The sequence below is a fragment of the Monodelphis domestica genome, chromosome 2 (assembly GCF_027887165.1).
Source record: "Monodelphis domestica isolate mMonDom1 chromosome 2, mMonDom1.pri, whole genome shotgun sequence".
Taxonomy (NCBI): Eukaryota; Metazoa; Chordata; class Mammalia; order Didelphimorphia; family Didelphidae; genus Monodelphis; species Monodelphis domestica.
In genome coordinates this window covers 136,506,058-136,532,433 of record NC_077228.1, presented here as the reverse complement: position 1 = coordinate 136,532,433, position 26,376 = coordinate 136,506,058, and the positions used below count along the sequence as shown (strand labels likewise).

Sequence of the window (26,376 nt, the reverse complement as noted above, 5' to 3'; positions counted from 1 at the left end):
GTGAATTAAAAGTTTGTTACTTACTACATCTAATTTCATGGGAAAAGAGAAGATAACAATAGATTAACACACCAAGTTCTTTAAATTTTTTCCTTAAATCTAATGTGCTATCATGTAGAAAATAGCCAATGTGTTCTGAAGTTTGTGTCTACTACCACTTTAGGCTACTGGAGGTAGTAAAAAAAGACCCCAAACAGTCCAAATGAACCCATTTCTTTCACATAATATTTGCCAAGTTGTAAGAAAGGCGTAAACCAAGTGCCATCAAGAGTGAAATTTTGATAGTTTTACATTAATTTTAATCCTATAATTCTGTGTTATTTTGATGTAAGAACAGCCATGCCTATAACATAAAAGGGTTGGAAAATGTAATATTGAGTAATGAGGAACAAAGACAAAGATATAAAAAACACATACTTATTATTCTAGTGGTATTATTTATCCTTTGGAATAAGTCAACTTTTAATTGATTTTTTAAAAAACTCCAATTCTTGAAAAATAAAAGTTTAGACAGAACCATTAAGATTTCTATATTGTTTTGTTCCTTAATTTTTTATTTTTATAGTCTGCTTTGAAACATGTCAAAACTCAAATGGCTAATGGCATTTTACAATGTTCAAACAGTAGCCAAATTAAATATCTAACAAAAATATCTTAATGTGATATCTTTAAAGTTGAACCTTCATTCTGATACTGGGCATTTAAAAATTGAGTCTTTTGGGGGGGGGGGTGTAGGAAGAGTACATCTGTGATTTCAATGGCATAAAGAGCTCCCTCTATATCGATCAGCACCTACTCTGAAACAGATACTCAGAGAGATATCTGAGGACACTGAACCTTTAAATGATTTGTAAAATAGAGATGGCTGGAGAATTGAGGAAGACTGGTTTCAGATTCTGCTTCTAATAAAGATTGGCTGTGTGACCTTGAACAAGTGGTAACAATATAAGTTACAAATATAGAAATTATTAGTCCTTAATGATATACTTGTAGTTCATTAGCCATCACAATAATTAAACCAGCTGTGACATCATTTTTAGCACCTTCATTAATAAGAAATTAACAAAAGCATAAAAAGGGGTACAAATAGGTTATGCATAGATACAATAGTTCAATTAGTCCTCAGCCCTCTGAGAAACTCTATAAAGGTCTCGTGTATTACAGAGACTTCTAAATTGACAATTTTTAGTCCTTTGGTGGATATTGGTCTCTCATATTCATCTATGAAAAAAGTCAGCCTGATAGTTTATGATCACTGACAACTGGATTCAAAAAAGTTATGCTCTTTTTAAAAATTAAAGTTCGATGAGATAATGGAATCTTTTTGGGTAAAAAACAAAGCCAAAATCTGAAAAGCACACCTATATTTTAGGTATGGCTTCAAAGAAGATATGTAACATTTTTACAAATAATTACCTTCATTATGGCGCAAAATTAATTTCAGTTAGTCTTATATTTATTGGTCAGAAATGATTTGTCAGATAAAATTATACCTGTAGAGAAATATATTCAATTAAAAAAAAGACCTTAAAGTTCTATGTTAAAGTTGAAAAGCAAACTAAACAATACTTAGTTTTCTTTAAAGGCCAAATGCATTTCACAGAACATGGCCAATCTTTCCTTTTCAAATTAGTGTTACAAATTTACAAGAGATCATATTTACAAATTCTGCCCAACATCAAATAACCTGTAAAAACTTCTCAGCATGTTTTAAATTTCAAAAATAAATAGAAGCTTTCAACTGAAAGCATATACATTTATAGCTATCTGAAGTTAGAATTCTTTTTTTAAGCTACACAGGAAAAAAATGCTCTCAGGCTTTTAAAGGGCCCAGTGAGTTATATAAAGCCTCTTCTGTCCCAACATTTTCTTGAATTCAAGTGATATTTTCTTCCTTAAAAACGTGACCACCAGAGCTTTCACTTCAAACCATTCAATCTGTTTCCATGGCAGCACTTCGGGATTCCTTAGCTACCATAAGTCGCATTAGTTGACTATGGAATTTCTCGATCTTTTTTACATCTTGAGCCTGGTCTGTCCTGTATACCAGACACTGTAAAACAAAACAAAAAGTAAAGATGAACAAAACATCAATTAGGAAACATGACTTCTTGTCCTTTAAGATTATATACTTACAACTTTTCTCCTTGAAAATCTATAGTACTGACAGGTTTAAAGATTCTACCACTGTGGTAGAACTACTACTACTATGGAAATATTAAAAGGCACATTTAAGTAAACTCCCTCAAATAATAGTCCATGCTCTCTTATTACTTCCTTTAAATATCTGATCACCATATGAAATTCTCAGTATTACAGCAAAAAATATCAACCATGTCCTAACATTTGATAACAGCCTTCCCTCAATGTTATCTAGCTTAAAAAGTTCTCCATTAATGTTTTGCTGTATTCAATGGAAAGAGTTCAGTACCAAGTCAAATACCTATGTTTTTCTTATCAAGGCCATGGATGGGTCACAGTAAAATTACCAGGGAAGAAATTGGTTCTAGTCCCAATTTCCTGGAAAAGAAATGTGGGTCACAAAATTTACCCAAAGAACTATATAAAGTCTTAGGTTCTAAACCAGAGCCTGAAGTCAAGTCAATGTCTAAATCTGGCTGAGATGTCTATTCTACCTTTTACTATTAGAAATACAAGATTCCATAAGCTTCCTCAGGAACCTGAATTTAATTCCCTGACAAAAACTCCTATTTTTCCCTTTCTAGGAATTTCCCTTTAAAAATTTTCTCTTACAACTCATTTCTTCATTTTTTTCTTTATTATAAAGAATTAGTTATTGTTCTAAAAGCAATTCTTTACATATTATAAAAGGTTAATTAAAATGTTTCTTGGGTTTTTCTTCTTGTCCAAGATAAAAAACTCACCTTTACCTTTTACTCAGAAAACCTATTTCCTGACCTTGATAATTACAGATGCCCTCCTCTCCTTTTATAAAAGTAGAGAGTAGAACTATAAGAGTGGGGAATCCTTACTTAATTTAATCTGGCCTATAAAGGTGTTAGTCCTATAAATGCCTTAAGTTATTATTTTTTAATCTATAGAAAAATTTAAAAAAAATTATAAGATGGAAGCATTACTCTATGAATGTAAAGGACCTAGATACTGTATTCATTTCTTCCATACCCCTTCCCCTAAAGTGGCCATAATATAAAATTTTAGTTAAAAAACAAGTCACTCATCTGAGCTCCCAGCAACTTCCACCATACAGAAAATACTTCCAGTGTAGAGGCAAACAGCACAATTTTCATTAATAAGCAATGAAGGCATTACTATGTTACAGCATAATCTAACAAGAGAATTATAATAATGATACTTAGTCATTCCTTGATTTTGTATTAGGTTGTATTATGTTCAGTATATTTTAAGAAGGCAGAAAAGTATAGGATATATTTTTAAAATATTTCTAACCAGAATGTTTCAAATACCTAATCTATCGCTTAAAAGCTAATTGACTTTGGGAAAAGTCACAATTTCTCTAGGGCATGAATGAATAGGTTAAATCAGATGATCTTTAAGATTCTTTATAGCTCCCAATCCTATAGTCTTTTGAGCATTCCAACTCCCAAACTCCCTAATCTTTTTTGTGGCATCCATTTTCTTTGGCAGGCTAATATGGACTGGACCTCTCCTTAGAATACTTTTAAATGCATAAAATAAAAAATATAGAATTATAAAGGAAACAAATTGTACTGAAATACAGTTTAAAAAATAGTTTTGAAAAAGCTCTGGTTTAGATAATGTTAGCTAACTATGCCAGGATTATTTTCTAGATTTTACAAGCCATGAACTCTGGTGCCTTTTAGTAACACTAAAACATTACTAATTCTTTCAACATGTATTGAATATATTTTTCAAGTCCTTCTGCCATATTTTTGTCTAACTATTCTTTCATGTCTATTTTGGCTCTGGTCACTACCTGATTCTACTGAGTTTCATCCTGCTTCTAGAGACCATTTTTGTCAATTAATAAAGATGTTGAATTTCTTTATTCCAAAGTGAGACAGCAATTACACCCAGTTAAGTATTACATGCAAACAATAAGCATGTTTTCCTTCTGTGTAGAGGGAGTTTCATTCCCTTCCCCTCTTGGATTGCTGACTCAGTTCATCCCATTTTGCATGCCACCACTGTATCCATGAACATGAATAAAAAGATGTGGGTGTAACCGGTGTAACTCACTCTACTTCCCTGAATGCGGCAGGGGAGATGGACAGAGAATTCTGCAGGATGAGCTACACATGGTCAAAATTAGAGTAGAAAAGAGCCTTTAAATCTATGCCTATCTGCTTTCTCTATTTCAAGTGATTATTAATAAAACTCTATATGGAAAATAAGAACCTAGAGTTTTACATTTAAATTTAACATTTTATTTAGGCCTCTGATACATATATTAGGTAACACTCTCTTAACCCTGTGGTCTAGAACTTGATAGGCTAACCATTAACTACTAAGGATGGAATGGTTGACATTCTAGCTTGCTGTCCACATGCTTTTGAGGAACTTTCCCATTATTCTATCTTCTTCACTTGGTGACAACAGCATATATATATATATTACCAAACATTCTTATGATATCCAAATTTGTAAATTATTTATTGCTTCCCTCTTGTTTTCATAACCAACATTCTACCACATAAACAAATTTAAAATAGTATCCCTTGGCTGTGCAATATTAACCAGTTTTTTAAAAGTACCTTGTAATTGCCATCAACTCCTGGTGACTTAAATATATTCAATTTTCTATAATATATACATACACACACAGAGTGGGGATCATGACAGAAAAAGATCTTTGGACCACAGGAAGCAGCCACACAAAGACAAGATACCAGATTGCAGAATTGGGAGTTTAGAATGTAGAAACCAAAAAGGCATATATTCATTTTGGGTCAAGTGGATACTATTATGCTTCTGAGCTTCCTGTGTAAGAGAAAGCATTTAGATTTAAAACAAAGTATTTGATCTACAAAATAAAAGGCTTTAATAACAGCCATCAGATATAAAAATCACACAGAGAACTATCTATTAGCCACAAAATCCAGAACAAAAGGAAATGGGTCTAAATTGAATGTAGTTATGAGTAGATTTAAAGGTGAGAATCATATAAGAGTAAGGACCATTAGAAAACATGAAAAACATGATTTTTCACTCTCAGGGTCCTTTTATAAGGAAACAGGCTAGATTTTATCTTTGATTCTTTTAAATAAACATAGTCACAAAATAGCATTTAAATAGCATTTCAGGTTTACAAAGTGCCTTACAAATATTATCTCATTTAATTCCCACAATAATTTGTTACGGTAAGTGTTATAATACCCTCATTTTATAAATTAATTAGATTTGAAATTGTAAGTGGATACAGGCCATACAGCTAACAAATTTGTCTGATGCTGAATTTGAACTCAGATTTTTGTGATTCCACTCACAGTTCTCTACCCAAAGAACCAACTAGCTATCTCAATTTGCAACTCATCTGTGATGGTTAAGGTACACTAAGAACAAGAAATAGGAAAAAGCATCCTATTAGGGACAACTAGGTGGAGCAGTGGACAGTGTCAGGCTTAGAGTCGGGAAAATTCTTCTTCCTGAGATCAAATTTGGACTCAGAAACTAACTAGCAATGTCATCCTGGGGAAGTCATTTAATCCTGTTTGCTTCAGTTCCTCATCTATAAAATGAACTAGAAAAGGAAACAGCAAACTATTCCAGTAACTTTGCCAAGAAAACCTCAAATGGGATCATGAAGAGTCAAACACAACTGAAACCACTCAACAACATCCTACTAAAAGTCTTATCACATGGAACAACTCATTTTGTATATACTATTCTGATATCTATAGAAGTCCTCTAGATTACTAACATAAATATTATGAGGGGGGAAATGTATTGCATTTAAAATTTTAACTATATATTATTTCTTTATCTTACTGAGTGGATTGCTTTTCACAAAATAAGTTCTTTATAAAGCTGCTGAATGAATGTTATGACTGTATGTTCATGTTCTAATCCTTATTACAGAAAATATTTTTCTGTATGTTGTCTGTGTGTCTTTGGGCTAGTCGTGACCTTTTATTTTCTATCAATAAAAAAAAGTAACAAAGTCTTTTTCTAACATTCTGTTAAACTCTAAAATTCTAATTCCTTTTAAAAAGATGTATCTCTCTGTTCTATAACAAATCACAACTAATTGTCAATATTTTCTTTATATTAATTTATTAAAGTTTCTAATAGATTCCATATCTTATCTTAAGGAACTTTTTACTTCACCCAATTTAAAAGTCTATTCTCTGAGGAGGTGGGATAATCATTAAAAATGTAAGACTTTGGGCATCAATAAGCAAACATTATAAACATAGAGTGTACTGTAATACATAACCAAAGATAACAGAAACAATAATCTAAAACTTCTAAGGGATCAAGTAGCCACTGAGCAGAGAGATTTTTTTTAAACCACTACCTTCCATCTTAGAATCAATACTGTGTATTGGTTCCAAGGCAGAGAAGAGTGGTAAGGGTAGGCAATGGGGATTAAGTGACTTGCCCAGGGTCACACAGCTAGGAAGTGTCTGAGGCCAAACTTGAACCCAGGACCTCCAGTCTCTAGGCCTGGCCCTCAATCCACTGAGCCACCGAGCTGCCCCGCTGTGCAAAGATTTTTAACAATTTTTGTGTCCCCTTACTTTAGCAATTTATTAGAATCTATGGACATCATCTAAGAATGTTTTGTTGCCTACAGTCAGTCCTAATTAAAAACAAAAACAAAACCTTACTTTTTGCTTTGGAATTGATACTAAGTATTGGTTTCAAGGCAAAAGAGTAGCAAGGCCTAGGAAATTAGGGTTAAATAACTTTCCCAGGGCCACACAGTTAGGAAGTGTTTACAGTCACATTTGAATCCAGGACCTCCTGTCTCCAGGCTGCATTTTCTTATAATTTCTCTCTTCTCCACACTAGCCACAGAGACATGTAGCTGCAACCCTACATTTGTAATTGAAGGAAGTTTTAACTTTCTGATGGAAGTTAAAAATATAACCCCACACACACCCAAACTCAAAGACCACCTGAAATCTATCTAAAAGGGCTACAGTTTATAAGCAAGTATTAGTAAAAAAATTGATAATCTGCTTCCTACTTAAATAATCTAATCCTGGTTATATTCTCTAATGATGGTGCTGATACAGATTCTGTTCTTTTTGTTCTAGTGTGTTTTGAGGTCTGGCCTCTACGTTCCCCTTACATGAAGATGGTTAAAAGGGAACAACTACTATAATGGACTTGGCATGCTATATTAAAGAAACAAATTGAATTGCTTTCCAACACCTCATTACAAGTAGTTTCTGAGGCAATGTTCCTGAACTTAACAGAATAAAACAAACATCTTTATGGAGTGATTTGTATAAAGTCTATGATTAATTCTTTAACAAATGGTTAATTCAGGAAACTCAAACTTGCACAATGAATAAAAATTTATACTTACAACTAAATCATCTGTTACTTTGATACACAGATTCCCATCTGAGTGCCTATATTTGAGAACCACACGTGCCTGAAACAATACAATTTTAGAAACAGTGAAAACAGTTGATGTTTTTCATGAATTTAGCTTTAATAAAACATCTCAAATATTATCTTTGGTATCCACTTACCACTCATAATCTTCCTTTCTCATTATAACCAAAACATCTAAAAATGGTTATAACACTGAAGCAAAAACTGCACTTTATCTTGTTTCAAGTAGATTTATATAATGTTGGTATGTAAATTTAACAGCATTGTTTGGGGAGTTATTTTTATTACCATAATGACAAAAATTAAACTCTGAGAACTTTACTAGGAACAAGAAATCAGGTTTGAACTGAAAACAGAAAACACTACTGTGCTATCTTAACGTTAGTTCTAAGAAATGATATGGGAAATACAAAGGTTTTAAGCAGAGGAAAGGGTTAGAAGTATTTCTGGACCAACTCCTCCAGATTTAATGGTTATGCCACACCCCTACCAACTTGCCAAGCTGTTCTCTCACATTGTATAGCAAAAGAAATAAAAAGCCATCTTTTAAATCTGGCCTCAGATACTTCACAGCTGTATGACTCTGGGCAAGAAACAACCCTGTTTGCCTAGCACTTGCTCTTCTGTCTTAAAGAGTGTTATTCTGGGACCAAAAGTAAGGATTTAAAAAAAAAAAGCCATCCTTACTTCCACCCAACTCTTTTAAACACATATTCTTCCATTAAAATCCTACTCAGATGCCTCATCGTGTCCTGGAGGTGACCTCAAGTGCCTAAAGAATCATAAATTCTGGTAAACCAATTGGAAATGCTTTAAATATGAACCCAGTGATAGTCTCTATATTTGAAGAAAAGGCCAGCTAAACTTTGGAGAGGATAATTCCCAAAATGGTGGCTACAAAACAAATTTTTTAAGATCACCATGTTAACTCATGAATACCCTCTAAGGTTGAATGAGGTTGTGATTTGTGCCAGTGGCAGTTAATACTCATACCAACAAACATTACTGATCTTCTTAAGTTGAAACTTTTAGTTTTCTCCCATGGCATATTTCAAAAAATGTTGGTGGAATAGTTATATTTGTATACCTGTTTGTGATAATATTGTCTGATATAGTTCAGTTACTAAAGAGAATTTAGATTATCTATTAACTGCCTATTATGAGCCAGATACCATTGTAAACTGTGAGGATACCCCCCCCCAAAAAAAAGAAAAAAAGAAAGAAGTGTTTTACAGAGGAGAAAATTAATAACAAGTATGTATACAGATAATATATACAGAATAAATTGGAGATAATCAATAAACATAGAAAGCACTAACATTAAGGGGGATCTGGAAAAGTTAATTACAGAAAAGAGGGCTTTAGCTGAGACTTGAGGAAAGCTAGGATAGTTGTTAGGAATAAGCGATAAGGAGGAAGCAAGAGCCCCAGTCATGGGGGAATAATCAGGAAAAAATGTCTGAAGTCAGAAATGGAGTGTCTAGTTTAAGGAAAATAGCAAGAAGGCCAGTTTCACAAAGAGTATGTGAGAATTGAAGGGGTATGAGAAGAAGATTAGAAAGCTTAGGAAGGGGTCAGATTATGGAGGGCCAACCAGAGGATTTTATAATTGATCCCAAGGACAACAGGGAGCCACCTATGACTAAATGGGGTAGGGTTGTGCCACAGTCAAACTTGTGCTTTAGGAAGACCAATCTGACAGCTAAGGAGAGGATGGACTGGAGCCAGTTAGGTGGTGCAGTGTGGACAGAAGGCTGGGTCTGGAGTCAGAAAGACACTCACTAGTTGTATGATCCTGGGCAAATCACTTAATTCTGTTTGCCTCAGTTCCTCATCTGTTAAATGAGCTGGAGAAAGAATTGGCAAACCACTCCCAGTATCTTTTGCCAAGAAAACTCCAAATGGGGTTACAGAGAGTTGGACCACTGAAATGGCTCAACAACAGTTGAGAATGGATTAGAATGCAGAAACCAACCAGTAGGCTACTACAGTAGTTCAGCTGGACTAAACCAGAATGGTGGCAGAATCAGAAGAAAGAAGGGAGTGCATGTGAGAAAAGGTAGAATCATCAGAATCATCAAGAGTTAACAACTAATTGAATGGGGGGGGGGGGGAGGTAGAGAGGAGAAAGAGAATGAGTTCTATTTTGCACATGAGACATATCTTAATAGTTGGAAATACAAGACTGAAAGTCAGAAGAGAGATTAGGGCTGAACAAATAAATCTAAGAATTATAAGCACAGAGATGATAGTTGGAAACACAGGAGCTGATGAGATCACCAAGTGAAGCACTATAGAGGGAGAAGAGAAGAGGGCCTAGGATAGAAGTCATGGTGAATAAGCATGACCTGGATGAAGATCTAGTAGGAGCCTGAGAAGTAGCAACTTCTCAGCAAAGTAGGAGAACCAAGAGAGAGCAGTACCACAAAAAATTATCGAGAAGAGAGTCCAAGAAGAGGGTGATCCAGTGTCCAAGGATGCAGAAGGATCAAGAAGGATAAAGATTGAGAAAAGGTCATTTGATTTAGCAATTATAACATGATGTGACTGGAGAAAGAAGTAATACCTCAGAACATGTCTATTAAGCTTAGGAAATAAAAATTTTTTCAAACAGGTAGAGCTGAAATTGGCGACAGACCAGAAGGCTGTTCATTAATGTACCTGTATCTTTCTAACATTGACCTTTTGGCTGGCTGTACAATAAGATGTACAATGTTGGCCTATTATTTCCAAAATGAAAAAGCATTCAAAATCATCACTTTAAAGAAAACTCCCAGAAGAAAAAAACTACTATGAACTCTCCACTCATTCCAACTGACCTACTTCCCGGTCTACCAAATACAAACATAAAAAAGGATGAAATACCTTTGCTAATTTCACAGTCCACAAAAACCAATTAAAGTATGGTATTCAAATTCAAAGGACCCCTAAGTAATTTATGTATTATATTTTATAAAGAAAATAGCTAGTGTTACATTAAGCCTATAATATACATATTACACTAGAATTTTTAGAACTAAAATCTCCAAGGTTATCATTATTTATTGCTAAACCCAGGATCCTCTTCTTGGTCCTTATCTTTCTTGGTGTACTATTTATTATTTAACATTAATGACCACATATCCTCCAGAACACCCTCTTTCCAATGTGGGAGTGCCCACAGAGAGTATATTTTCTCATAGGATACATGGATTGCATGATAAAACAAGAGACTAAAAAACAGTCTTGCATATAGAAGGATAAAACAAAGAGAGAATAGCCATTAGGAAGGTTTCCTTACTAGAAAGGCAGAGGGACTTGGGCAAAGTTGCTCCCTTCCCCCTCTCCACCATGCCTGACAACATTTTATCACATCACCCAGCCCATGGCCCAGCAGCTCAATGGGAGCACACAGGATTAAGGTGGGTGGCTCATAGGTGGCAGAGCTGGAGGGGAGTGGAGTGCTTGAAACACCTTCTTCCCCCTCTCTACACTTGCTGAGGATATTTTCACTTCACCCATTCCTCTGCCTATATATGATTCCAGAAAAAGGGATAAAAAAAACAAGGAGCACAGACTTAACCTGAAAAGTGCCAAAAAGGGCACACAGGAAATACTAATGTGGACTCGAGGTTGTGACGCTTGACATATGTTAAGTCGTAGGACTTCCTTGTATCTACACTCTTTGTGAAGTACTCATACAAATACAAAATTTGACTATCATCCTGGCTCCCTATATCCCCAAGAATGTCAAAAATCAAATGAGGGAATGACACTTCCCTATCAAAATGGAATTCTAATTCCTTTTCTTCTTATATTATGGCAACTTCCTATAGTCTTGGCTGAAAATGGATAAGTGAAATATTACTGCATTCTGTCCTACAGACTTGTGGATAGAAATTACTTTAAATTGGACCTATACAAGGGCCTATTTTGAATTTTTTCCCCTTATGTTTTTGGTTGTGTTTTTTCTCTTCTTTTGATAATTGACTCATACACCCCCATAACTCAACATTGCATCCTGAGCTGAACTGGATGTTTTTTAACACCTACTTCAGGGGGATTGTATTTTAATTTAAAATCCAAGATTTTTGATCTTTTGTTTGAGAAAAGATCTTCAAGAATGAAGCTTGCTAACTCCTAAATCTGGAGAATGAACTGTTGCAGAAAGATGCCAGAAAACCCACACTACATTAAGCAGATCAAGAATAAACTTTGGATATGGTTGATTGAACTGAAATTTGATTGAACATTTATTGTAAATGTACACATTTATGCCAAAAGGGACTGCCCCTAATTTGGCTTTCTGTCAATGCACCTAGCAAAACATTGGTTTTGCTTTCTTTATTTTCTATTCCTCCCTCACTACTCTAATTTCCTCTTAGAAAATTGAATATTGTATATATCTGTAATTAGAAGTGCGTTTAGGACTACAAGATGATTATGTTAAATGATCAATGAGACTAGTCTCCCAATGATCATCAGGGGGGGATTGTGAATCTTAAAATTTCCCAGACTTGTGAATTTTAAAAATTCTCAGCCTCTACCTTAGATCATTTGGTTAAGCCCATTCCCCATTTTAAACAATGAAGGTCCTTGATCAGGAATGTGAGAACTCTAACATTACTCCACTCATACTTGAGCATACGTTAGGGGAAGATAAAGTTGTAAACTCCTTACTGAACAGTGAAAAGTACTTAAAGTAAGGCTAAAAACCCTTAAGGTAGGTCTATTTTTAGATCTAATACAAAAGGGTGCTAAGTACCTATGAAGGTCAAATTAATCACTAAAAGGTCAGGCGACTTGCAAACTTGCAAGGGACAAACTTAACAAAAGAGCTGTGAAGTTTTAGTCTACTCAGGTGTGAATTACTCAAAAGTTTAGTCTAATCAGGTGTGAATTAAGAATGGTCAGTCCTGTGAAAACATCTACTGTGATTGGTAGATGTGAAAACTTAGGGGAGGTGACATAGGAGAAAATTCTCTTTAAAAGGAGGCCAGAAGGCCTCTGAAAAGGGGGAGCTTGCCAAAGCTGAATTGGAGGGCTCTGTGGCTGAACTTAGTTGAGCTGAGGAGCTGAACTGGTGGGTCTCTCTGAACACTAGAATCTTGCTTGGGACAAATCTTGTGGTGAGTGGATTAAAGACTGACTGATCTCTCTCTTAAGGCTTAAGCCTAGGCTGGCCTAGTCCTTTACTCATTATTTCCTCTTACTCTCTCTCTCCCTTTCATTAATTCCTTAATTTGTATTAATTAAAATCTCTATAAAACCCAGCTGACTTGGGTATATTTAATATTTGGGAATTTTCCCATGGTGACCACTATATTTTTGATTTAACTCAAGACACTGTCTTGAAACCATATTTTTGTGGTCACAGTTTATGACAACCACTCTTTTATCTGTAACACAGCCCAATAGGAGCTCTTCCTCCCTCCCCTGTGTGGGATGAGGGGTGGGGCCTGGCACTCCATCTCTAACCATCACTGCCTTAGATCCTCTTTTCTTTTCTCTCAAGATTCTTTTTTTTTTTGTTCATGTCATCAGGAACCATGGTTTCATATATAAATTATGGCCAGATTTACATATCCTGAGCTTATCACTACAATCGTTCATATCCATTCCAGTATCTCTATTGAATCACCAACATCCTAATTCAGGTGTTAGCTCATCACCTTTGACCTAACTGGTCTCATTTCTCATGTTTTTCTCCTCTCTATTGTCCAGAGAGCTATTAAATTAAAACATTGGCCTGATTTTCTCTTCTGCTCAAGATGCTTCAGTGTCTCCCTATTACCCATCATAATAAAATACAAGCCCACTATTTGGCATACAGAGGGCCCTTCACAACCATTATACACTTTTCCCAAACAACTGTATATTATACCCTGTTTAAAAGAAATGACCATATTTGATGCTCCCTGTGCTATTTATTTCACTCCCATCCCCCATGATTTTCTTTGCATTGGCTGCCTGGAAAGCTTTACTTTCTCATCTCTTCTGCCTCTTGGAATACCTAGCACCATTCAAGACAGTTTGAATGTCATTTCCCATAGGAGGCCTTTCCTGATCTTTCCAGCAGTTTTCTCAACCTCCCTTGAGCTCCACTCTGTTAATTTGGAAATAACACAAAACTACCAAGTAATCATAAAACCCACTCTTTAATCAGGAATAGGGATAGGGTTCAAGTATTTGATCATCTCAAAGTCAAACTCTAAACACCATACAAAACCAAAGGCCTTGAGACTCTGGGAACTGTACCCCTGGGAAAGGACACAGCTAGATATCAACTCCTCTGGGAGAAGAAGCTCAATGCCCACTCCTTGCTAGGAGAGAACTATGTGGCTAAGTGTTAACTTCAAAGAGATATTGAACCTGAGAATCTCTTTAAACCTTTTGGGAAGCCTACAAAGATTAACCACAAACAGGTGTATAAATCTTTTTGCAATCAATCGCTATGACATTAGGAATAGTTAGCTGTAACAAATTAAAGGCAAAGTCAAACTGAGCTTCCTGAGAAGAAAGCTTTCATCCAATAGAGAAGTCTCCAAAACAAAAGGGGCTTAACATTCAAACCAAAAGAGGTGTGCTTAGTACTGGGGTTTCTTCAAAAGTAAGGGTAAACTGAGGCATTCAAAAATCCATGTCGACAACCCTATTTAAGCTACATTTATTTTGTCTTTGACATTTGTGCATATACATATTCCCTATACTTCCCTCCAGGATAAAAGTTCTGTGAGCTAAGGGACTACTTACATATCTGTCTTTGTATCCACAGTGTCTGGGACAAGGAAGGTGCTTAATACATTTTTGTTGAATTAAATCTCTGAACTTCAAGAAATGACAGATGTCACATTTTTTAAGGAATCACACATATATATTTATAACAGGGAGGATAAACTCATACTTGTGCTACCACCATCACACTAGGCCAATTTTCATTAGCGCTCATCCTATTCCAGAGCAATAAAAATATACTTGTTTAATCAAAATCCCAACTCATTCTTCAGAGTATTGTGCCAAGTAGACAGTAGGAGTGGTAATAAAATTTCCTAAAAGACTAACTCAGCTTATTAATACAAAGCTAAGGAATGTTTTTAGTCTCTGTGAGATAGAAATTAATACACAAAGTCTTGCCTTGATAAAACAGTTAAAATTCCTAATATCTTCAACTTCTTAAACTGTAACAATACATTGGATATAGATCCAATCTAATGCTAAGCATAATGCTTTAATACAGTACAGATAAGTAGTCAAACCATGATTATTTGGATTTTGGCATATAGCTCTAAAATGAATCCTTCCAATAGGGGTACAATGAGCCCCATGAAAAGGGTTATATTCCTTGCTTTAAATACTACAACAGTGCCAGTTTTATGCTGTGACCACTTTAAATAGTTCTAAATTCAATTAACACTTTTCAAATTACTCAGTATTATTACCCAAGTTGTAAACTCTAAGATTACACAAGATTTAGCAGCTTCCATGTTAAAGTAGCAAAGAGCTTTGAACAGTGATGCCAAAGATAGCACAGAGTGCTCTCTGTGGGCACTCAGCCTCCCTCCCCACCCCTCAGAGTTCATTACTAGAAAGGCAGAGAGACTCAGATGGAGCTGCTCCTCTCTCCCTCTCCACTGTGCCTGATGACTTTTTTTTTTTGTATCACCAGCCCCTCTGCCCAGCAACCCAATGGGAGCACCCGGGGTAAGGTGGGAGGCTCACAGGTGGCAGAGCTGGAAGGGAGCGGTCGCCCTCTTTACACTCGCTGAAGAGATTCTTCACTTCACCCACCCTTCTGGCCTAGCAGCCCAATGGAAGGGCTTTCTCTCTCCCCTATGTAGGGTAAGGGGTGGCAGAGAGTACCTAGCATGTTGGGGGGGGGGCATGGCACACAGTCTCTGGGGGTGTAGGCACAGCACTTGGTTTAGGGACATGGCCTGGCACTCCATCTCTAAAAGGTTTGCCATCACTGGCTTAGAATATAATATTCCAGAAGGTAAAGATTGCAACCAAAAATAACCTACCCAGCAAAATTAAGTATAATCCTTTTGGGGGGTGGAGTGGGATAGGGAATCATTATTTAATGAAAAAGAAACATCCTAATTTAAAAATAGAAACTAAATAGAAAATATGACCTTCAAACCTAAGACTGAAAGATAGTTGTAACTCCTAAGAATTTTATCATTACTAGGGTGCTCAGGCATCTGCATAGACAAGAGGACACAGATGTGAGTTGGTTATGTTGCAATAATCTCAAAAAAAAAAAAGAGTGATGAAGAGGAATACATTGGGAAAATGGAAAAGAGGTAGAATGCAGAAATTTTTTTCATATAAAAGCGGCACATAAGGAAGAGCTTTTATAGTGGAAGGGAAAATGGGTGGTAAGGGTGGCATGCAATGTTTGAACCTTACTCTCATCAAAGTTGGTTCAAAGAGAGAAAACTATATACACATATTTATTTGGATATAGAAATCTACCTTACCCAAATAGGTAAATAGAAGGGGCAAGTTCCCAATGTGTACATGATTGATATAAAAGATGACAGTGTAAACAAATTAAAGGAGAACAGAAGAAATTACCTGTCAGATCTATGGATAAGGAAAGGATTCATGACCAAACAAGAGATAGATTCACAGAAAGTAAAGTTAACAATTTAAAAAGTTTCTTGCACAAATAAAAGCAATGCAACTAAAATTAGAAGCATGAAGATGAGGGGAAAATACTTTGGTGCAAGTTTCTTTAAAAGAAGATCTCAAATCTAAAATATATAGGGAACAGATTCAAATTTATACAGATAAGAGTGATTTCACAATTAATAAATGGTCAAAGAATATGAATAGGCAGTTTTCAGAAGAAGACATTCAAACTACAAATAGCCATATGAAAAATTGCTCTAAATCACTAATCATTAAAGAAATGCAAATTGAAACACTGGGGTATTAACCTGGGACTCATCAGAATGGCAAAGTTGACAGAAAATGAAAATGACAATTGCTAGAGGGGCTATGAGAAAACAGGCACATTAGTGCACTGTTGTTGGAACTGAACTGGTTTAGCTATTAAGAAAAGCAATTTGGAATTATACCCCAAAAGCTATTAAACTTAGCAACTATGACTATATCCTGCTATTAGGTCTATAAGCTGAAAAGATCAAAGAAAGGAGAAAAGGACCCAAATATCTATAGAAGCTCTTTTTTGTGGTGGTAAAGAATTGAAGCTGAAGGGATGCACATCAAATGGAGAATGGCTGAACAAGTTATGGTATATATGAGTCAACTATTATTGTGCTAGAAGAAATGACGAAGAGATAGTTTCAGAGAAACCAGGGAAGACTTGTATAAATGGATATGAAGCAAAATGAGGACTATCAGGAATAAAATTTATACAATAATAACATAAGGTAAAAAAACTTTAAAAGGTTTAAAAACTCTGACACAATGATCAACCAGAATTCCAGAGGGCTCTTGATGATGATAAGAGACAAAGAAACAGAGAGAATGAGAAGCTGCTTGGCTGCCTAGCTCTTCCAGCTCCCATATGCCCTCTTCAGTCCAAAAGTTGTTCAGTGCTGTACAGCTGTTCCAGGAAAAAAAAGGCCAATTTCCTGTCAATTCCCCTCTGTCAATTTATGCACTTTGTGATGTCACTTTCCAAAGAAGAGCTAGGTTTTCCAGTGGCCTGTTACACCTATATTTGCATTCTTTCCCACATGAATCTGTTCAGATCATTTAATTATTTCACCACACAAGAGACTTTTTGTTTCCAAATAAAACTAGAAGTTGATCTCCACTTGGTCAATGCTCATCAAAGACAAAAGACAGACAAAAAAAGGAAGGACTCCACTCCATGGACTCAGGGAGATAGAGCTTTAGTCCTTAAATCAAATCATCTGAGCTTTAAAATCAAAAGGTTATTGGGGGAGGGGGGGATCCAAATAGGAGTATGAATTAATATTACCTTTTTAAAAAAAAAACAACCCTTACCTTCCATCTTAGAATCAATACTATGTATTGGTTTCAAGGCAGAAGAATGGTAGGGCTAGGCAATGGGGGTTAAGTGACTTGCCCAGGGTCACACAGCTAGGAAGTATCTTAGTTCACATTTGAACCCAGGACCTCCCAATTCTCAATCCACTGAGCCACCTAGCTGCCCCTAATATTAATTTTCCACAAAAATGAAAAGAAAATTGAATTAAAAAAAGAACATTGAGAAAAATGTAGTATCTCACAAAGATTATTATGATTATAAATTACAAATTATGCAAAGCACTTCATAAACCTTAAAAGCACTGTATAAAGTATATAAATGTCAGATATTATCAATAATCTAAATACTAATTAAATTCATATTAAGCTTTTCCCTAAGGGCCCAATATTTAGTTCTGAAGTTAAATGTGGTTTTAGGGGTCATAAGCTAGTTAGAACTAAAGTGGAAAAGCTAATGAAACCGGAATTACTAGCTAAGATGCTTATCATGCCATTAAGGATCTTTAATGAAAAAGAATGGCATATTATCAGGTGTGTTTGTGCTCCTTAGGATTTCTGTACCTGCAAAGCAATAGACTTGGCATGAAACTCCCTATCCTCAGCACTACAGCCAAGGATTCCTAAGTAGCATTCAAGATGGAAGTAGTAAATCCTTAAAACAAAGGCTCCATTGCTCCTTCTGGGGAACAAACCTCAAGATCATTCTTCTTTGCATAGGTCTTACAAACTCACAAAACTGAGGTAGAGAGTCATCTCAGGTGTTACAAGTTCTCGTAGAGACCCGAGGGAGATTTACAAAAGTAAATCTAATTCACCAGAAAAAAGTCATAGGACACTAGAATAGGTGATTTTGAGGTAGAAATAATTTGTTATAGTCTGACCTTCAAAAGATCAGAATAAAAAGGTCTAAATCAATACCAATCTAGAAAGACATTGGTAATTACCAACAGCTGCAAATTAAAGTACAAGTAGGCCTAAGGAACTCAAATGAGAGGTATTGACAGGCAAAGACAATAATGGCAAAGTACAAATTTACTTAAAAAGCATTAAGAAAGATGGGAGACTACAAACAGTACTATGAATATTCAAATAATCAATTCTTTGATTTCCTTAGGACAGCTCAGGACTATAGCCTAATAAGTTGAATTTCCCTAGACTAATAAAGATAAATATCTAAGGCAGGATAAGAACTCAGGTTTTCCAGACTCTGAAGCTCAAGATTCTATACACACTGCAGAATGAAGCTTCAAACAATGGCAAAGAGTAATTAGATGGGAAAACAATTCTTGGGATGAAAATCACAAACTGGTAAGGCCATTTATGAGAAAGTTCGGGCAACAAATTGAAGAAAAATGGAATGAATTTGCAAGCATTTATCTTCTATTTCAGAGGAATCACTATGTTTCTACTCTTTTAACACCTTTTAACAGTATATATGCTATATAAGGAAAAGATATTTAGTAAAAATAGAAGTAAAAACCACTTGAAAGGGCTAAGTACAGGGACCATATCAGGGACAATTTTAGAAAAATTTAGGGACTGATTTTTTAAACAGAAGTAAGGAAAAAGAAAGAACTGAATCCAATAACAAAATATTACCAATGAAAAATGCAATTTTTCTGCCTAAAGTGCAGGAATGACAATGTCACTCCCTAATTAATAAACCCCAGTGGTTTAGAAGCATTGTTTCTAAAATCAGCTAAAAACTCCTGTTTGGTAAAGTACTTTCCACCCTGAACACAATATGGAATCAGTCTCAAAGGGTAATAAAATTATGCACACCCTCTGACCAAGTAATACCACTACTAGGTCTGCATTCCAAAGAGATTAGAGATAAGGGAAAATGACCTACTTGTACCAAAATATTTTTAGCACCTCTCTTTGTAAGTAGTGGCAAAAAAGTGGAAACTAAGGGGTTGTCCATCACTTGGGGAAATGGATGAACAAGTCGTAGTATATGTTTTTAACAGAATACTACTGTACCATAAGAAATGATGAACAGATTGAGTTTGGAAAAACCTGGAAAGTCTTATATGAACTGATGCAAAATAAAATGAGCAGAATTAGGAGAACAATATATACAGTAACAGAAATGTTAAATGATGATTAACTGTGAAGGATTAAGCCATTATCAGCCAATTAAGTTCCACATATCCACAAGGGACATATGACGAGAAATGCTATCCAAAGTAAAAGAAGGAACTGTTGGAATATGATTACAGATCAAAATAGGCAGGCCATCTTCCACTTTATTTCCCTCAGGAGTTTTTTTTGTGTGTGTCTTTTATCAAGACATGGGCAATATAGAGATGTGTATTATATGAAAGCATTGGTATAACCTATATCAAACTACCACATCATGGAGAGTGGGGGGTTGGGGGGTGGGTGGGAGGGAGAGGGAAGAGAATATGAATCCTAAAATGTCAGAAAACTCAAGAATTGTTTCTACGTGTAAATGAAAAAATAAATAAAAGTTAAAAAAAAAGGAAAATGTATGTTTTCCCAACATCTTCACTTCTATCACAAAGGATATCTATAACCAAGTCCAAATAGACTTATAGAAAATAAAGTTCTTCTGATGCTCGTTTGCAGAAGATACTGTGCTAATCATCAAGCTCCAGAACACTACAGGACCTCATTAATGAAATTAAAAGAGATTGGTCTAAAATGAAAAAAATAAATGAATCAAAAATACCTATTCTGCCCAAATAAGCAGATGGCTGGAGGAATCCATTGAATTAATCCATCGATGAATCTATCCTGAATTGTCGATGGAATAAGCCGTGAAGAATTAGAAGAAAACAGCAGAAACAGGTTAAGATCACTTTTGGGAAATTACAGAATGGACATTATTTAATGATATCAAGATGCTCTTCCAAAATAAAAACCAGTCATCTGGGGATGGTTCAAACTGTGTAGCTGAGTTCTACTACAAGGAAGAAAGAGTAATAAAGAGAAGAATAATAAAGGCTGAGCACTGGAAAATGTTCTTAGGAAATAAGAAGAAAATATAACAAATGAAATAGAAAGAAGTGCTGGAGATTCAGAGAGAGAACTAGGAAAGTGTGATGACACAAATAAGAATTTTTTAAACTTCCCCTAAAACAATTTGACCTATTTAATATTTATTCAAATGCCTACATATCCTCAAAGTTATCTGCTGTATTTACTAACATTTTATTTTTTAACTCAGTTACATGAAAAAACAATTTTAACCTTCATTTTAAGTTTGAGCTAAATTTTCACTCTCCTGCTTTCCTTTCCTTCCTCACTAAGCAAACAATCTGAAATACATAAGTAATAAAGTAAATCATCTTTCTATGTTAGTCCTTTCAAGAAAGAGAACTCAAATAAAAGTGAAGAAATGAAGTGAAATATATTCTATCTTGGTCTGCATTCAGACTTCATCAGTTCTTTCTCTGGAGGCAGAAGGCATTTTTCATCTTGAGTCCTTGAGAATTTTCTTGATCACTGTATTGTTAGGAATAGCAATATTTATAAATGTTTATCATATAATACTGCTGTTACTGCATACAATGTTCTCCTGGTTCTGCTCACTTCACTTTATATCAGTTCATGTAAATCCTTCCAGGCCTTTTAAAAATTATCCTTCATATCATTTCTTATAGCACAGTAGTTTTCCATTACAATTACATACCATAACTTATTCAGTCATTTTCCAATTGATGGACATCCTCTCAGTTTCCAATTCTTTGCTAACACAAAAAGAGCTGCTATAAATATTTTTTCACAAACAGGTCCTTTCCCCCTTTTAAAAATCTCTTTGGGATACAGACCTAGTAGTGACATTATTGGATCAGAGTATATATATATTTAAAGCTCTTTAGGCATAGTTCCAAATCATTCTCCAGAATGGTTGGATCAGTTTACAACTTCACCATATCAGTTTTATTTATGTCTTAGATTGTAGAACAGAATAGGATGTCTATTTCTCTCTATATATAATCCCTGGTACAGTGTCATCTGCAAACAGATATTTAGCAAATAGTTTTAATTTAACCTCTCAAGGTTCTTAGGCTAAACCTAGGGAAAATATAATATAAAATAATCAAACCATAAAGGTTAACAAATGCTAATGTAAATGCACATTACTATACTACCTACACCTATTCTCCTCCACCCCAAGTTTAATCCTTGACTCTCAAATTATACCGTATCTTACTATTTCTCCTCCTTGGAAAATAAAATTAATTGAAGTGAAAATTAATATTTTTTAAAAAATGAACATTCTTCTCAACAATACTGTTTCTTATATCTTCTAACAAATTAAAAATACTCAATATTCATTACATTAGTTGTCTCAATAGCATCTTTACTGCAGTCTTACTAATGGCTTTATACATTTTAATATCACACCATATGTAAACCAAAGCTCAACTAAACTCAGATGATGCAAGGTCATTTTTCTGTTTTATTCCAACTATGGAAGCAACAGAAGTATACTCTGTTCTTACTGCCTTCAGCCAGAATTTATTAATCTAGTAATCTGAAACTATAATGGCCCCAAGCCTAATCAATTCTATTCAGTACAAGCAACATTACTGTTCTTGGATACTGTAGGGGCTTGATTTCTGCTCCCTAAAGAATGGGCCATGGCCAACCAAGGCCATCCATATAAATCCATCTCATTCAAATGATCTTAGGAAATAAGAAGAATCAGAAAGTATCCTTTCTACACATATTGAGTTGCCTTTTTTTTTTGTCATTTCAATTATTGCAGGGAATTAGGGACAAAATTTGGAATCCTCACTTGTAAGTGATAAGCAATTCTGTAAGAATACCCCTCAAATAAAACCTTCCATCTGTTAAACTGTCAACCTCTGCTAGAAACATGCTCAAATATATCAATCAACTAGTACTTACTATGTATGGTTCATTCATTGTACTTCATTATATATAACCTCAAATTAAATATTAAAGCACTTCACAAAACTTAAAAACTTTACAAATCAGTTATCAACATTCCCTGCTAATCAATTTTAAGTTGTCAGAACTTCCTCCAATAAAGTTCTGGTCCAATGTCTCTTCCTATTGGTGGTAACCCTACTTGATACCAGGCTGTGTGCTATGGAGTACAAGTCCTAGAAGATAATACCAAGATGAAAAGTCATCAATTCTATATGTTAAAAGAACTTTCTTTAGTTTTTAGGACTGACTTAGCTAAATTCAGAGAAGTTTATCAATAAAAGGTTGGCCATTGAGTGATGAATTCTTTTGAGCATAGTAGTTAAACTGTCCACGAAGAGCTGCAAATAATCTTCAAAGATGAAGACAATAATGGTACTATATCTAATGAGTCTGAGAAACTAAAAAGGAATCCACATCTAGGAAATATGTTCGCTACCTCAAAAGGATGAAATAACTGATCTTTTCCATACTGAAATTGTATTATTGGAATCTCATCAAGCTTAAACTTCTTTTGATCATTTTTTTCTTGCAAAGTTATATTCTTGAAAAAGCAAAGAGACCACCAGAATAACAAATTACTATCACCATCAAATGAAACCAGCTTAGATGACCTTTCCAACTGTAAATTAACTGATTCCACTCTGATTTTCTTGATTCAGTTCAATTAACATTTACTTATTTATTTTTAAACTCTTACCTTCTTCATTTTTGAATCAATGCAAATATTGGTTCCAAGACAGAAGAGAGTTAAGGATTAGGGCAAATTGGGGTTAAATGAATTGCCCATGGTCACATAGCTAGGAAGTGTCTGAAGCCAGATTTGAACCCAAGATTTCCCCAACTCTAGGCCTGGCTCTCTATTCACCAGGCCACCCAGCTTTCCCCATACCTAACATTTATTAGGGCAACTTGCTAGGCCTCTAGGAATACAAAGATTAAACCTAAACAAACCGTCCTTGCCCTCCAGGGTCCATCCCTTTGGGAGCTAGCTTACTTATTCTACTTGAAAATACAGATAAAATACATATAAGACCATCTGGGGGGAAATATAGTACTCATAATAGGGGATAAAGAAATGGAGTATACTTCTCTTAGGAGAAGCCTCTGAGTTGGACCTTTTGAAGGCTCACTTCGGACACTGCCCAAGTTTATCGAGGGAGTCTCGAAGCGAGAGATATCTCTGGCTGTGCCAACTGGAGGGGCTCCCACAGTAAACGGTTTGGTAGCTTGTGGGGAGGGGTCGGAACTACTAGAAGACAGACCTAGAATTAAGCAAAGCCTTGTCACCGACGAAAGGCTTAGAGAAATAAATTCGGCCCTCGAGGGGAGTGGAGGCTGAAGCAAGGGAAGGGAGGCTGGGGAATGGACCGCTCACCAGCATCCTCCTAAGCTACATAGTAGAAGAGCCCCAGAGGGATGCAGCAGCATTTGGTTTACTTTACCTTCATGGGGTCAGCGAGGTAGAGCTTCTCGGCTGCGCGGCTGAATTCTTCCCAGGTCTGGTACTGTGGCATAGCGGGGCTGGAGCAGCACAAATAGAAGGAGGCCGGGCCACAAGAGCCAAAACTCCCAGAAAACACTCAACAGACTCAGCTATTCCCTCATAGACCTGGTGCGGCAAGATGGCGAGACCACTTGTCACTATCGGCTCGTACCATTGGATAGTGGCGCAATGCGCTTGTCCAATCAATAGACATTTTGTGAGAGGAGACCTGTAAGAGTCATGTGGAGGGACGACGTAAGACGCGTACTGCGTAGAGCTGCTCCAGAGGTGGAAGGAAGTAGGAAGACTGAAAGAGAAACGCTCTTCCTTAGTAGCCGAGAGCGTTTAAAGTAATGTGCCACGTCTTGATTGGTTCTTTCTTAAACTTTGGTGACGAGGGACAAAATTGCCGGTTCCTCACACTAAAGGTCCCCCAGACCAAGAAACTACTTTGTTTGCTCTTTGCTTGTTTTTACACAGTAGGTAATAAGCAGGCTTATTGAATTGAGTTCCCTCAATTCTGTTATGACGGAAGAAAACTTCTTTAATTGAAGCAGTTCGGCAACTTTTTGGTCTCAAGGACCCCATTACGCTCTTAAGAATTATTGAGGACCCCCGAGCTTTTGTTTATTGAGTTATCTATCAATCAATATTTATTATATTAGAAATTAAAACTAGAATTTAAAAATACGTTAAATATTTGTTAATTTAATAATATATTACATATTAAAAGACATTTTAATTTCATTATTTCCTAATTATATTTAAATTTTTTTTACATTGTTTTAAAATTTTTTCAGTTCCAAATTCTCTCCTTTTTTCTTGTCCCTCCTCTGCAGACAAGCAATATGATATCGAGTATATCAATATATATTTCATTATTATATTTTTCATCTCATTTCATTATTAGCTTTATTGCAAAAGAAAGCACAAAAACAAGAAAAAAAAGAAAGTTTTAAAAGTATGCTTCAATATGCACTTAGTGTTCATAAGTTCTCTCTCTCTGGAGGTAGATAGTATTTTTCATCATACCTCATTTGGAATTGCCATGGATCATTATATTGATCAGCTTAGCCAAGTCTTTTATAGCTGATCATGGAAATAAAACCTTTTGTGAGAGAGAACTTTTTCCAAACAAGATTTGTAAGAAGTGACATTATTTTACACATTTTTGCAAATTTCTTCAATAAAAAATAGATGGGGTTTCTTTAACTGTTATATTCAATCTGTTTTAGTAAATTATTTTCTGTTGTTTTAAGAAAGTCTGAAAAAAAAAAGAAAGAAAATCTGGCACATTGGATAGAATACAGGGCCCAGAGTCAGGAAGACTTGAGTTCAAATCTAGCCTCAGACACTAGCTATGTGACCTTGGGCAAGTCATTTAATCTCTATTAACCTTTTCTTCATCCGTAAAATGGAGATGATAGTAATAGCACCTATCTCCCAGGCTTGGTATAAGGAACAAATGAGATGATAGTTGTAAAGCACTTAGCACAGGGCCTGGCACATAGTTAACAATATATATATACATTTTAGCTTTGGGGGGTTATTATTTATTATTATCATATATCGTTAGAAAAGGGAAGAGTATTTAATAGGCAAATAGTGACAGTATTATCATGATCATAGTTTTGATTTCACAAGCCTATCAGGGTTCACAGACTACCTTTTTAACATTCATTTTTAAAAATTTTGAGTTCCAAATTCTCTCCCTCTCCCCACCCCTCCTGCTACTATAATTCCTCATCACACTGTAGAGTTCTCAAAGACTATTCTGGAAGACATGAAACTGGCAATTCCAACCAAGCTAGGAAGTCAACACGTATTTATTAAGTACATAGTATCATGCACTGTGCAAGAAGGCTTCCAGGGCAAGGAACAGCCTAATTAAGCAAAAAGTTGCTTGATAACAGCAGATTGGCTACTAGGTACATTTTTTTGACCACCTGGAAAAGCCTACATGAACTGATGCAGAATGATGTGAGTAGAAGCAGGAGAACATTCAGCAACAACAATGATGAACAACTGTGAATGATTTAGCTATTCTCAGCACTACCACAATCCAAGACAATCCCAAAGGACTTCTTTTTTTTTAAACCCTTCTCTTCAGTTTTAGAATCAATATTATGTATTGGTCCTAGGGCAGAAGAGGTAAGGGCTAGGCAATGGTGGTTAATGACTTGCCATGGGTTGTACAGCCCAGGTTCTCCCATCTCTAGACTTGGCTCTCTATCCACTGAGCCACTTAGCTACTCTTTTACTGCTGAAAAATGCCATCCACCTTAGAGAAAGAACTGATGGAGTCTGAATACAGACCAATCCAGACAATTCTTCAGCTTATTTTCTTCATGAGGTTTTTTTTTTTTGCTTCTTTCACAACATTATGAATTTGGAAATATGTTTTTTATGGTAACACATCTATAACCAGTATCAAACTGCATACCATCTCAGAGAAGGGAGAGGCATAGGAA

General features: G+C 35.5%; 1 protein-coding gene across 1 annotated transcript; it reads right to left on the bottom strand.

The window, feature by feature from the left end:
* Window positions 1–533: 533 nt before the first annotated feature.
* Window positions 534–24,080, bottom strand: SRP9 (signal recognition particle 9). The gene is made up of 3 exons (XM_001368151.5): window positions 23,865–24,080; window positions 7,499–7,567; window positions 534–2,053 (listed from the first exon to the last, which is right to left on the bottom strand). Exons 1-3 carry the CDS (start codon window positions 23,934–23,936, stop codon window positions 1,934–1,936), a joined length of 261 nt encoding a protein of 86 aa, XP_001368188.1. The 5' UTR covers window positions 23,937–24,080; the 3' UTR covers window positions 534–1,933.
* Window positions 24,081–26,376: the final 2,296 nt, after the last annotated feature.

Bases quoted from the DNA above. Each gene is read 5' to 3' on its own strand.
- SRP9 (XM_001368151.5), bottom strand. From the start codon at position 23,936: ATGCCACAGTACCAGACCTGGGAAGAATTCAGCCGCGCAGCCGAGAAG. The intron at 7,568-23,864 runs GTAAAGTAAACC...GTATTGTTTCAG, and splicing joins ACCTCGCTGACCCCATGAAG to GCACGTGTGGTTCTCAAATA. The intron at 2,054-7,498 runs GTAAGTATAAAT...TTTGTTTTACAG, and splicing joins AAGTAACAGATGATTTAGTT to TGTCTGGTATACAGGACAGA.